The sequence below is a fragment of the Eulemur rufifrons genome, chromosome 4, assembly GCF_041146395.1.
Source record: "Eulemur rufifrons isolate Redbay chromosome 4, OSU_ERuf_1, whole genome shotgun sequence".
NCBI lineage: Eukaryota > Metazoa > Chordata > Mammalia > Primates > Lemuridae > Eulemur > Eulemur rufifrons.
In genome coordinates this window covers 59,839,766-59,853,515 of record NC_090986.1, presented here as the reverse complement: position 1 = coordinate 59,853,515, position 13,750 = coordinate 59,839,766, and the positions used below count along the sequence as shown (strand labels likewise).

The 13,750-nt window shown below is 36.4% G+C and overlaps 1 protein-coding gene across 1 annotated transcript in view; it reads left to right on the top strand.

Annotated features, from left to right (window-relative positions):
• VWA8 (von Willebrand factor A domain containing 8) overlaps positions 1-13,750 on the top strand; it is a 316,757-nt gene that overhangs the window by 88,106 nt on the left and 214,901 nt on the right. The window contains exons 13-14 of the mRNA XM_069467672.1: positions 6,317-6,477; positions 8,761-8,874. Coding sequence (XP_069323773.1) covers positions 6,317-6,477; positions 8,761-8,874 — 275 coding nt within the window. The remainder of the gene's footprint in view (positions 1-6,316; positions 6,478-8,760; positions 8,875-13,750) is intronic.

Sequence of the window (13,750 nt, the reverse complement as noted above, 5' to 3'; positions counted from 1 at the left end):
TTTACTTCTCTACAAGAAAAATTATAAGTACATTATAATGTAAAATTTTACTTTCACGTCAGTATTCATATTTAAAGAGAGAGGTAGCTCAAATTTCTTTATACAGTAAAAATTTACTATAATATTTTCAGTTTTCTATCTGAATGACATTATGCTTTGGAAAACTAATTCTAATCTTGTTTTAGCTACTCTTTACATAACCGCTTTATGCAGTTATTTTTATTGAGCTAATGACTGATATCTGGATTTCTCAAGAGAATTCCCAGAAAAATTAGTTTAAACCATTCAAAGGTACTAAGAACATTTAAGGCATATAATTGCTTTAAGGTTCAAATCTATATTCTCTGACACATTTCATGGAGTTATTTTTCTCATCTTAACAGGACATTTTAATTTTCAGTGAGGTTTCTCAGTTGCAAATCAAAAGAGCATAATTCCAAATGACACAGAAATATATGGATGTTTTCCAGGGATCTGAATGAAGGTGAGATGTTGAAGGTTAGACAATAGTAGCCTTAAAGAAATTAGATTTCATGTCCTGTTATTTTAAAATTTTTAAGGAAACGCAGAAAGAGGAAATGGTTCAGGTTCTATGATATCATTAGTGCTATTTTTATTCTAAGTTGAAGAGTTTTGGGGATAAGAAAAATATGTGCAAAAATGGGGACATTCATCTTTCTTAATTTTCAAAATGCCCGTATAGAATAAGCACACTTCTTTTTTAGTTTTGGTTTTCCAATTGCTAATAGGGATGAGAATATAGATGAGACAAATAAGGAAATGATATATTAATATTTTTAACTACTCCATGGTACAGTGTATGTTAAAATAAAGATACTAAAACAATAATTTCATGGTGCTAAAAACCAAATATTCTATAGCTAAAAACACTTGAAAATGGCATTACTCTGTTTTAAACATTAGCTTATTACTGTTACAGCGTGCTGCTCAAGAAGAAGCTAATACACTGAGATAACAGATATTACAGTGGAAAAAGAGTTTAATATTGCAGATGCCGTGCAAGAAGATGGGAGGAATTTCTCAAATCTGTCTCCTCAAGAATTTGGGAGAAAGGGTTTTTAAAGATAGTTTGGAAGGCAAAGCGCTAGGCAATTGGGTCTGCTGATTGGCTGCATTCTGAATAGAATCATAGAGTGTAGAAATTGTCTTCTTGTGCTGAGGCAGTTTCTGGGTAGGAGTCGTAAGACCAGTTGAATCAGTTTCTTGGTATGCACCACTGATCTGGGTGGGTCATCCGGTCCATTGGAATGTAAGACCTGGAAGACATCTCAAAAACTAGCCTTATGTTTCACAAGGGTGATTTTATCTATGGGAGCAACAGAGAAAGATAAGAATCTTTATGACCATCAGCTATGTGACTCCTTAGTAGTAAGCAGTTATAGAAAAGCTAGGGAATAATGGATGGTTATGCAATACAGTAGTTGCCCCTCCCATATATATGGAAGGGAAATACTGAGAGTGGGAAATATGTAACGGAGGGAAATGTCAAAAATATTTTCTGTCTCTTTAAAACATCCTCCACTCCTTTTTGAGAACTAAAGTCTGCATCCCTGCCTCAGGCCAGTGGTTGGGAGGGACAGAGTAAGTCTTTTATTTATTTGTGCAACAGGAGATAGCCCAGCTGGGACCTGGTAAAGGGAGGTCTTGGGTGGAGGTCAGGAGATTGTCTTCAGCGGAGATGGGATAATCAGAATCATCAACTGTAGTTGAACAGTAATTGCCTGAAGCTGAGAACCCATCCTTTAAAAGCTCTGTATTTCTGCTAATGTTGTGGAAATTTGGACTTTGAGACAAGAAGGTCTACCATTTTTCCTCCTTTGCTGGCAAAGTAATAAAACTTCTCTTTCCTCCTCTGCAAACCACTTGTCCTCATTCTTCTGATTTGGCCTCATGGACAAGTGCCAAATTTTCAGTAACAGTTATATGTATATATTAACTATGTCTATCCCTTTGTAGATTTTATGTCCCTAGCACAGTTACCACCTTGTGGCCTTTTATGAATTATATAAAGGGTGTTTTCATTACCTGGAATTAATTCACATCACTGACCCATTCAGACTATGCTGGAAAAGTTCTGTTAATTAGATTCAATTGAATTCAGTTGTTCTGTGAAGGTTCAGTTTTACTTGAGTGTCCTTACACTTTCACACAATTGAAAATAACTTCTGATTGTAACTTGGGGAAAGTAGAGCCAACTGTCTCTTTAAGGAAAAGCTGGAATTTTTATCTGTCCATTTAGGATCTTGTGGAGGAGAAAGAAAAACTTCCCTTTTGCTCCTGAAGGTTTACTCATAATATGGCAGAAAAAGATTGCAAATTTATTTATCATGTGCAGTAGGAGAGTCACAGAGTGGTTACCCAATATTACAGTGGGGTCCAGAAGTTTATATACCCTCATTTTAAAGGGGAGGGGGGAAATGAGGAATATAGGGAATTCTGTTGAGGGGCAATAAATGGTTACTAGGGAGGTTGAATGGATGGGGGAAACAGATTGACTTGTAAATGAGTCTCTTTGGAAATTAAATTAACCTGAAAGACGGGTATTATATTTACAATGAGTTGGGCCAGGTCTGGTTGTATTCTTGATTCATGTTCCAGCAGTATATTGAGATTACGAGGAGGGGAAGGGAAGAAGATTATTCTTTTTGATGGGTCCCTCTGGTTTTATGCAGATAGAGAGGAAGCTTCTTCCAAGGGCCTGTTGATCTCTAAGGGCCTTTAATTCAAAATACTCTTTATACAAAGGAGTTATATTTTGGGGTAAATTCCCTGAGCTCCTTCAATCTTAATCATGAAAACTAACAGCTGGTATTAAAGGGAATGTTTTTCTTTCTCTCAGGAGGCTTTCTATTTTAATGCATAGATATATTAGAAATGAAAGAAGGCTCTTAACATTATGATATGCAGAGAGTTTAAGTGATAAAACTGAAGTGATCTAGTCTTCTAAGAAATGCCACATATTTTTCATTTTTCTACTCCTCTGAAGATTGAAAAAAGGAAGAATATTTCTGGTCTGTAGCTGTGGTTGGCATTAACAGCGTTGAGCCATATTGATCTGTTACAGGTTCTTGTGTAACAACAAATAATTATTTCATTTTACTTTAGTAAATATAAGGGAGTCTCCAACTGCTAGGTTGGAAAAGAAGAGTTCTATGTGTTGCGTTTGGCAGTCTCATTCTGTGTTCTCCGTTTTTGGTGTGCTCTTGGCTGGAGAATGACCAGACACACCAAAGTAAGGCAAGTATGAGGTGAAATTTATTGAGGGGGAGCAAGATAGGATTACAGAGCAAGAACAAGATACAGATTTATAGAGTAAGATAAATATGCCACAGATGACAACCAGACCCCTTGTGGTGGCAAAAGAGACCTTGGTTATGGTCTGGGTCTTGTTTTATAGTGTCCAGGTAGGGACCTATCCGTGGTTCAGATGTTTTCATGGAACCACTTTGATGGAAAGTTGGGAATTATATGAGCCAAGTCTTACTGCGCATGTGGATCGCCCATGAGCCTCTCTCAAAGTCCATTTGGGCGATGAACCGCAATGTAGATTTAAGCTGATGACACAATAGCTAGCCTTAGGTTGTCCTGAGTCACCTTCTAGACTCTGTTGTACCTATGCAACTTGGCCTGTGGACTAGATAGTCCTCTGCATTCTTTTGCAGTTGGCGTGCTAAGTTCTGATTGGTAGATTGGTAGGGTGTTCCCTCCTCCCCCAGGTATGGCAGTGGCTCTTGACAGGTTAGGGTGGGGCAGCACCAAAGGATGGGGACAGGCGCTGTCCTTGTCTTTCTTCCCAGGTGGAGCAATTGCTCAAGGCAGCACCAAGGCAAGGCACCCACTTTCATCCCTAGGAGACCTGGAATCCCTCGCTATCTACCTAACATTTGTAGTAGTTATTCTCATCTATTAGTAAATGTTTACTTACATGAACAAGGCAAGTACTGTAGACATTGTATAAGTTAATAAGACATAAAAGTACTTTAGAATCATGACCAAATAGTGATTTTTCATGTGGTGCACAGAATGGTGATTTGGGATATGGTGGTATGAGAATGAGGAATTCTTTTGATTGAAATTTTTAAAATATGTTGCCAGCTGTTAGCCTCAGCTCCTTAGGAGTCTGAAGCACTTATGCCAGAGTCACAACATTCCTTGTCTCCTTTTCCTGGGCCCAAGCAAAAGCCTCCCAAGATGAATTGGACCAGGATATTGGCCGTTTTCAGTCTGGAGCTGGTATTTTCAAAATTAAAATCCATCCATTTCTTTGAAAGTATGGTGTCAGTGGAAAGCCTTCATCATGCTACCTCCTCTCTGATTCTAATAGGCATGCTTAAAAGAGATAAAGCCTACTCTTCTTTTTTTCCCCCCTCATTTTTTCTTTACTTTTAATTTTTGCTATCTGTTGTACATTTTATCTTTGTACAATCTCATAAGTCATATTAGAATAAGGAGAGGTATAAATGAATGAATTTTGATTTAATTTCTTTTAAAGCAGTATTTCCCACCTGGGAGGCATATCAGAATCACCTACATAATATTTAATTTAAAAAAAAAACAGGTGGTAGACCTCACGTTGGACCTTCTGAGTCAGAGTCTTCATGATGATGGGGCCTAAGCTTATGGATGGTCCAAGAGTTCCCCAGCTCTTTCTGATATGTATCTTTGATTTTGAACCACTGTGCTAAAGCATGTTTTCTATTTGTTTAATTTTCTAGGATAGTATGTGCTGTAACTCTACGGCAAATATTTTTCTGGAGTAATTTGTACCAAGAGTTTTCTATAAATTTATCTATTTTTATATGAACTTTAAAAAGATTTTATGAGTATATGTGTATATATATACATGCATATGTACATATTTATGTACACATGAACATGTATGCATAATATTTGATGTTTCTTTATCATTTGACTATGAAAATAACCCACAGACACTTATTTTGGTTTTGTCCTATTTTTTTTTTTTGCAATGATCATTTACTGTTCTGTTGCACAACCCTGAGTGGGAATGAGCTCATTTCCACCATGAACAGTATCAGTAAACAATGATGATGTTGATGAATTTAATCTTGATTGCTGTACCTGTCATTGGCAGCAGAGAGTGACACTGCTCATTCGGTTTGCATAGAATTTAAAATTCATAGTTGAAGGATTAAATAAAATTATTAAAAGAGTTAGGCCAAATTTTGATAATGTCTCAAAGCCAGCCCTCTAAGGTTATGGGAATTTGCTGAGTTTGAATGTTACTGTTTCTCAAGGGTCTTTATGATTCAATACAAGCTGATTCATACTCTTAAACCAGTGCTTTTTTGATAGTAAGAGTTATAATAATTAAGTCTTACATTTTAATCTTGGTTCCAATGCAGATTTGTTGCCATTATGAATATAAGCAAACTCATTAGTTTTCTATTGCTCAAATTTGGAGTGAGTAGCAAAGAATTTACCAAAGACTTTAAATTCTACTGTAAAAGTTTAACTTTTTTTTGCTGTAAATGGCACAAAATATATCTGCAGTTGATAACAAAAAAGAAACGATCGTTTTCCACATTAACACCTGTAAGAAAAATTTGTTCATATTATATAGGTCCAAATTTTTTTACAGGGGATAAACGTTTACCTACTACAACTATTAATAGTTTGCTTAAGTCTGTTACAGTATTTTAGTGTTAGCACGTTGTGTGTGTGCTTTAAAAAACTGCATTTAAAAAAAAGTTCCATGCTATTGTTTCTCAATTCCTGTACCTCCTGTGATGACTGTCCTCAGTTTCTTCCATTACCAAGCCTCTTTAAATATAAAGAGTCACTGTGATGGTCCCTAGCATGGCTTTTCAGGAAAATTCATCAACTGCAAGAAAATGCACTTTATTGATAAGCATCTCTGGATAGCGTCACTGCATAGTGAGTTTGCATGGCTTCTCATTTTAAAATGGAATCAACACATTTTGGTCCCTGTAAGAATAAATGGATTGAGTGGAATTCTGTTAAAGTTAGGTGGAAATTATCACCATTATCTAAATGAGCATTTTAAAACAGGAGGAAAATGCTAAATAAAAAGAAGGGAAAAAAACTCCTCACACTTATTATATTGGGTAAACGAGTAATAGGAAAAAATCTTCAAATGACCAAAAAAAGCTTTCTGAAGATCTTTCATTTTGAGAATTGGAGACGACTTCCCAGTTATTGTATGAAATATATGTTTAGTGAGAAGTGACTCTATAAAACCAAATAAGCTACTATCCATGTCTTAAAAATTAATTCTGCATATTCTTTGGTGGGTGGTGGGGATTGGTTTTAGGATATGACAGCGCGTGATCTGCTACAGCAGAGATACACTCTTCCAAATGGCGATACTGCCTGGCGGTCCTCACCCCTGGTGAATGCTGCTCTGGAAGGCAAGCTTGTCCTGCTGGATGGCATCCATAGGGTCAACGCAGGCACACTTGCTGTATTGCAAAGGTTTGTATGAGACACAGAAAAGCGCAAAACACACAAATTCACACACACACACACACACACACACACACACAACACGCCAACTTAGTAGACATGGAACTCTCTCAACCTTTTTTTTCCCCCAGAATATTACAGGGCTACAAATGTTTTGGTTACATGGATTGCTTTTGTACTGTTTGAGGCAAAGTTATAAGCGTTCCCAACACCCAGATAGTGTACATTGTACCCCTTTGCATGATTTCACCCATCCCCTCTTCCCCCCTCAAACTTTTTTTTAAACTTAATTATGTAGATCCTGAGAAACTCAGGATTCTATATTCAAGTAGAATGGCAGATTTTTTATTGCTATAAACACAAAGCAGTGAAACTCCAAATAATGAACATTTTGAGAAAAGCCATTGCCGTAGCAAAATTCTGTATGGGAGAGCTGCAAAGAGAAAAGCTTTCTGTAGTAATTTTGAAAGACTTTATACATAGATGTATATATGCAAAAAGTTCACACACAGCTGAAGTTTCTACAATTTGTCAGAGTCACAGCTTTATTATTTAAAAACTCCTTATGAATCATAGATATTAATTATTGGTTGATCACATTGGAATCTTCTTTCTGAGAGAGAGAAAAAAATGTAATTTTTAATATAAAATGTGTAATAGTTGTTTGATTATATTTTATGTAGACTAAAAAAAGCTCACTTTGTTGTTATAAACTTGAGCATTTCTCTGTAACTATATTTTCTTATTTTAGGTTAGGTGGGAAAAATTTCCACACATTCCTAAAACTTCTCCAGAATTTAATGTTGAGAGAAGAGTCTTCATGTGTAATTTTTGTAGAAAATTTTCCCATCCTGTGTCATTTTAGGAGATTACTGATACTGGTATTTTTGTTTCATCTTGGTCCTGTAACTTGCAGACATTTGATTTTTAACTTTGAGTTATTGGGAAAGGGCAAATAAGTGGAGTAAGTCATTTCCCCAACTGACTACTCCAAGTTTTTTGTTCCTGACAAGATGCAAATACCAAGTGTAAAGATTCCAAATACATTGTGTTAATTCTGATTAGATTTTAGAATATTTAAAAATAATAATCACAAACTTTCAGTAATTTACCATAAACATTCTATAGATTTATAATATTTTTTCTCTGAAACAGACAAATGCAGACACAGTAATAGTCCCTTTTTATTGGCCATCTCTTGCATGTTTGGCTGAGTAGTCAAAGTAGCAGCAGCAGCTACCATTAAGTACTTATTGTGTGCTGGGCTCTGTGCTAAGCCAGTGCTTCTCAGGTTCTCAACCTTGGAATCACCTTACAGGGTGGGTATTAAAAAAATCCTGATACCTGGGTCCCACCTCCACAAATTGTGATGTAAACACTTTCCAGAAGGTTCTAATGTACAGCCAACACTGAGAAACAGCTATATATCAAGCATCAGTTTTACATCAGTTGTTTAATTTTCACAGCAGCTCTGTGAAGCTGGCATTACTACCTCTATGTTACAAAAGATAAAAGTTCAGAGAGATGGCCTGGTTCTCCTCCTCCTTAGTCATGGAGCTAGTAAGGTGTAGAGCTGGAGTTGAACCCAGGCCTGACTGGCTCCCCTGCACATGCTCCTACCCTCTGAAGTATGTAGTTTCTCCTCCCCTCAGAATGGAGGCTGTGTGGGACAACTCTACCATGGGCAGCAGGAGGCTTAAGAGTCGGTGTAAGATCTAGAACAGTGCTTTTCGACCTTTGCAACATCTGGAAAACAGTGTTGTTTGTGATGTGGATGGTTAGGCCACCATCAGAGTTGATATATGAGAAGCAATGTAGTTATTTCATTATGAAGATTTTTGCTATTTAATTTCCATAATTCCCAAGATAGAAATATTTTGATACTATCCTTTGAAGGGTTACATTAGACTCAAGAGAGTACGTGCCAACTGCCTTGTTCATCAATATGTATCCATGCTTATTCCGAGTCATCCATTCAGCTATTTGTTTTCCTCTCCCTCCTCCTCCATTTCTTTTTCCTCCTCTTCCTCCTCTTCTTCCTTTTTCTCCTTCTCTTCTTCCCTGTCCTCATCTAGTGTTCATGACTACTGCCTTCCAGCACAGAAACCAACAGTTTTGCCAAGTATAGCAGCACTAGCGAGCTTGAAATTTTGCAAAGTCCATCTTACAAAATTATTAAATTGCCAGCAATAATAGATATGATTAAAATATTGGCTGACTGACTCTACCTCTAATAACTTCAGTGTTCGAAACTGATTCATTTGTCTTCTGACTTTGCCTTTATCCCATTAGGTTAATCCATGATCGAGAGCTGAGCCTCTATGATGGCTCTAGGCTGCTGAGAGAAGACAGGTATATGCGCTTAAAAGAGGAGCTGCAAATGTCTGATGAGCAGCTACAGGAGAGGTAATTCTGGGTACTTTACTCTTATTGTTAACTTATTTTTAAGTTATTAACTTAAGTTAATCACTTAAGTTATTAACTTATTTAATAACATTGTTTGTTATTTTTCTAAACCTAGAGTTAAGCCAGGGTAACTTTGAACAGTGTAATAATTTGGTGTCCTGCGCATGCTGATAGTTTGGCACTCTTTAAAACGTGAGGTTGCTATCCAAGATGCACTCTGTACTCTCAGCCTTACTTTCAAATAAATGTTTAAACATTTTATAAGAACATTGGTTTTAAGAAGGTAATCCCTCCTCTGTTGCTCTACTAGTTCAGTTTTGGCCTCGTACTTTTGTATCCCTTCAACAGAACAAAAGCTGGGCCCACCATTAACTGGGCTCACCCTCCTTGGGTGTCATCAGTATTCCTGGGGTATGCCACCTGATGGGGTATGCCACCTGATGGGGTATGCCACTATATGCAGGATTACCCATTATGGCTTATTTAAACATTCCTTCCAGAGATGTAACAACCAAATGCAATGTTTGAGACTTGACTGTATCCTGGAGTAGGAAACAAAATGAAAACAGCTATAAAAGATAATTAGAAAAGTTTAAATATGGACTCTATATATGTATATATATGATATTGAATTAATACTAATTTTCCTAAGTATCATAATGGTATTGTGATTATGAAGGAGAATATTCTTTTCACAAGAGATGTTGTTTGCTGAGATACTTAAGGGATAAAGTAAAAAAAAAAAAAAAAAAAGCCTGCAATTGACTTCCAAATGTTTCAGGAAAAAAAAGATGTGCATGTGTGTATACAAACCACAGAGAGAGAAAGATCAAGTGAGAGTGAGAACACAAATGTGGTAAAATCGTACCAATTGGCAAAATCTAGGTCAAGAATATATGGGTGTTTGGATTCTATTCTTTTAAATTTTTTATGAGTTTGAAAAATTTCAAAATTGAAAGTTTGAAGGAAGATGTTTGTTTCAGCTGCATATTATACTTTTCCTTAGAGGTGGTTTGGCAAATGTAGATTATTTTCCATCTCATTACATTTCTACAGATATTTTAACATAATTAGAGGTTGATACATTGGGGAAAACTCCTTGTCACTTAATCCGACCCTATTTAAGTGAATTTTCCCCTTCCCCCATAGGACTTAATGCCATATTTAAAATATTAAAATTCTACAAAAGACAATTAAGGGTATTTATTATTGTGTTTATGTTTTAAGCAAAATTTGGTTTAAAAATTTCTTGGAATTTTTTCTTAGAGAGGAAATATTAAATTCCTGCTATCTTTCTATACATTATTAAAAATTTTACTTGACTACACAGCTACTTGTAGTTCTGAGATGTACATTATCAAATTCCTCTAGACCAGGAAATAGTTTGGTCTAGTGTTTAAGGAGGCACCTTATATCATACTTTCAGTTTATAACATTCAGTTTTTGTGCATTATTTGCATGTGAATCACTAGTCAGGGAACAGTTCCTGTTTTCAGAGGGAAGAATCAAAGCGATTGAGCAATAGCTCACAGCAAGCCTGCCAGGCAGTTTCCCTTAGGACATCAGGAGCATGGTACTTGTCACCAAATGTCAGGGAAATGACAACTCTTTTCTACAAATAGTACCCAAGTTCTCCCTAAGGGTCACAAGCAGTTTTACAAGTGAAAACACTTTCAGGAACAGAGTGGCCCTGAGCATCACATTGGATTTGGTTCAGAGTGGTTAATAGTACTTTCTTCTGTAAGTTTCTCACTTTAATCACTATTGATTTGTGTTTCTCCCACAAACACAAACTGGTCTCAGCTCTATCTCCAGAGGTCACTCTGAGAAGGTGGAAAGATGTCAGAGCAATGCTTGCTATCCTTCACTTTTTAATTTTTTGTTTGGATTTTTACTGATGTTAAACTTGTATGAAACTTGAACCAGATAATTTTTCAAAGCATTTTATGAAAAATACCAGCCCCTGTCATTGATTCTCTGTCAGTCTCTATTTCCCACTTCTCATGCTCCAGAGGCTACCACTTTCAACTCTTAGTTTCTTTTGATATTTACCTCCAGGCCACTAAATAATATGCTTCCATTGTTATGTCCTGATTTATTTTTTAGTGTTGGGAATTAGGTATTGATTTTCTACATGGAAAATTAAGATTTACCTCTTTCACCACCTCTCATCTCCCTACTGCATGCACACTTCCATCCAGTATTCTTCCTAGAGTTATATGATAATCTTGTTTGGGACTTTATTTGATGTTTACATTATTATGACAGCATGAAAACTATACCCAGCTGAGCCATTTAGTATATTACAGTTATTCCCCTTATTGTATACATCGTGTTTTTCCTGAAATTAATAATTACATATAAAGAGAGACAGATAAGTAAATAAATAATTACAATGCAGTTTTAAGTGTTAGACTAGAGGTCTGTGTACAATAATGGTATGGGATCACCGGGGAGGAAGTGACTTTATTTTCTATAATATGTATGTTTCACTTTTTCATCCCAAACACTTCCCTGTTTGTCTAAATCTCCTCTCAGCACACTCAGACACATCTGGCATTTATCAAATTCCATCTTCTATCAATTTTGTCTTTCTCCCATGGTGTATTCTGACAAACCCTACTTGGGGGCTCTTATACCTGTTGTATGTCATCTTAGATCTCTCTCCACTCCCACTTACCAAGTTTTCTCCGTTCTCTCTTTCTGTACCTTTTATTATTTAGATGTACATTCAACCTCCTGGGCTGAACTTCTTTTTTTCTCCTTCTCTCTCTTATGTTCTGTCAATTTGTTGGGCATTCATTAACTTTTCAGAGGTGAGATGTTCTAACAATGATTCTCCTGGCTTGTCTGAAATATTTCTAACAGCCTAATTCCTTTCCTTATCCATACTCCTCCTTATGTACTGCTTTTTACCTGAGAAACACACTATTTTCCTATAATTGTAAATAGTTTTTTTCCTTTATTTGTTGTTTACACTGTTATGTTACAGAGTCTGCTTCACTCTGATGGTATGGGTTGTTGGTAAATTTCTTTACCTTTTCTTGGTTAACCTTGATTTCATTTTTTAACTCTTTTTTGTCTTTCTCAGAATAAATATCTTCTCTTTTAGGGTTATAGTAGATTAGATTCTTCTTTCAAGTATTTCTCTGATATCTAACAGTATTTCTTTCAGGACTATGTTTATTGAGTAGCAGGCTGACAGCTTGACTCAAAGTATATAACACAGTATAAAAAGCAGGAAATTTGTCCTCAGTGAGGAAATTACTTATTTCGTGAGTTCTTGTAAGTAATATTGCCCATTATCTCTCCTGGGTTGATCTTATATGCTGTTCATATCTAATATGTCACTCTTGGCACTAGCGTTTGAACTACAAATTAGAAACTCATGACCCATGTTATCTATTCTTTCATTTCTGTACTTAATCACTGAAGCTCAACAAAGTGCTTATTACTTCTGTAGTCCTCAAACAAACTCAGCTTTTACTTTATTTATTTTTGTGAATGCTTTTTTTCCTTGTGGAAGATTTTAAGATAGAGAAAAAGGTCAAAGGTAGAATGACAGGGAAGGTTTTTGTTTTGTTTTTTAAGGGGAAGGGTTTTGGGGGTGGAGTGGGAATGGTGCTCTGGTGGTATATCAGTTGCATCTGCCTAACAGAAAAAACAGTTTCCATAATCTTATACAAATAAATAAATCTCCTACCTCCAGGGGATCAGGATTCCAAGAACAATTTCTACTAATTTGTAGTGTAATACCTCCTGAGAGTTCATTTTAAAGCTCTTATTCCAAATACAGCAGTTGGGTGATTCTGTTGAACTTGACTATCATAATGGTAATCCATGGACTCAGTCACTCTCTGGGTGCCCAGAATAGACCCCAGGTAGTTCTTATCTATAGACTGATATGCAAGTGTTTGTTAATAATCATTAGCATTACTTGTTTCCTTTAGGTTAAATGTTTCCAGCTCGTAGATGATGTCGTTGCTGCCTTCTGTGGTGTACCACACATGAAGGCAGACAGATATGCAAATAAATAATTACAATGCAGTTTCTGAATGTTAGACTAGAGGTCTGTACAAAATACTGTGGGAACACAGAAAAGGAAGTGCTTAGTAACCGTGCCTGAGAGGTTGGGAAAGGTTTCAGAATGCTGTTAAAATTGGCATCTCCTAGGGTTTTCTCCTTTGTCTTCCTTAGGCAATCTCAGTCACTCTTATGTCTTTACCTGTCATTGATACGCTGAGCATTCCTTAAAAGCTCTTTCCAATTTCATTTTCTAAGTGCCATTTGTCTACTGGATATTTCCCCTTACATGTCCCAGAGAAACTTTGAGCTCATTTCTAGAAATCCACTATTCCTCTTGAGTGCCTAAACTTAGTGAATGGAACCACTGCCTCTCCACACACCTAGACTAGAAGTTTAAGATATCTAATCACTGTTTAATCCTTTAGTGGCTTCCATCAGCTACAGGGCTAATATCTTGACATCTCTGCCTTTTTAGCCTCATTTTTCACCTCTGAGGACCAGTGTAGCAAACTTCTGCTATTCCTTGAATAGTCACCTCCTCTGTGAAATCTTCTCTGACATTCCTATAGTCCTTTGTAAGGCCAAGGCAGATTTTGGGACTTCTTGGCCTCTAGACCCAGTTTGGTAAATTTAGAAACCTGTTCTGCTTTCAGATAGAAAACTATGGTAAAGGTCATTGTATTAATCAGTATTAACCAGTTTAGGTGACCTTCTGAGCTAGCAGTGTTTCCTTATATGAGCCTACTGATTAGGAATACTTTGATGGCTTTTAATGGCAAAGTCTTTTGGCATAGGGTCTAATAATTAGCAGCTTCTAGCAGTGGGCTAGCAACCCTTTCAACTTCATAGT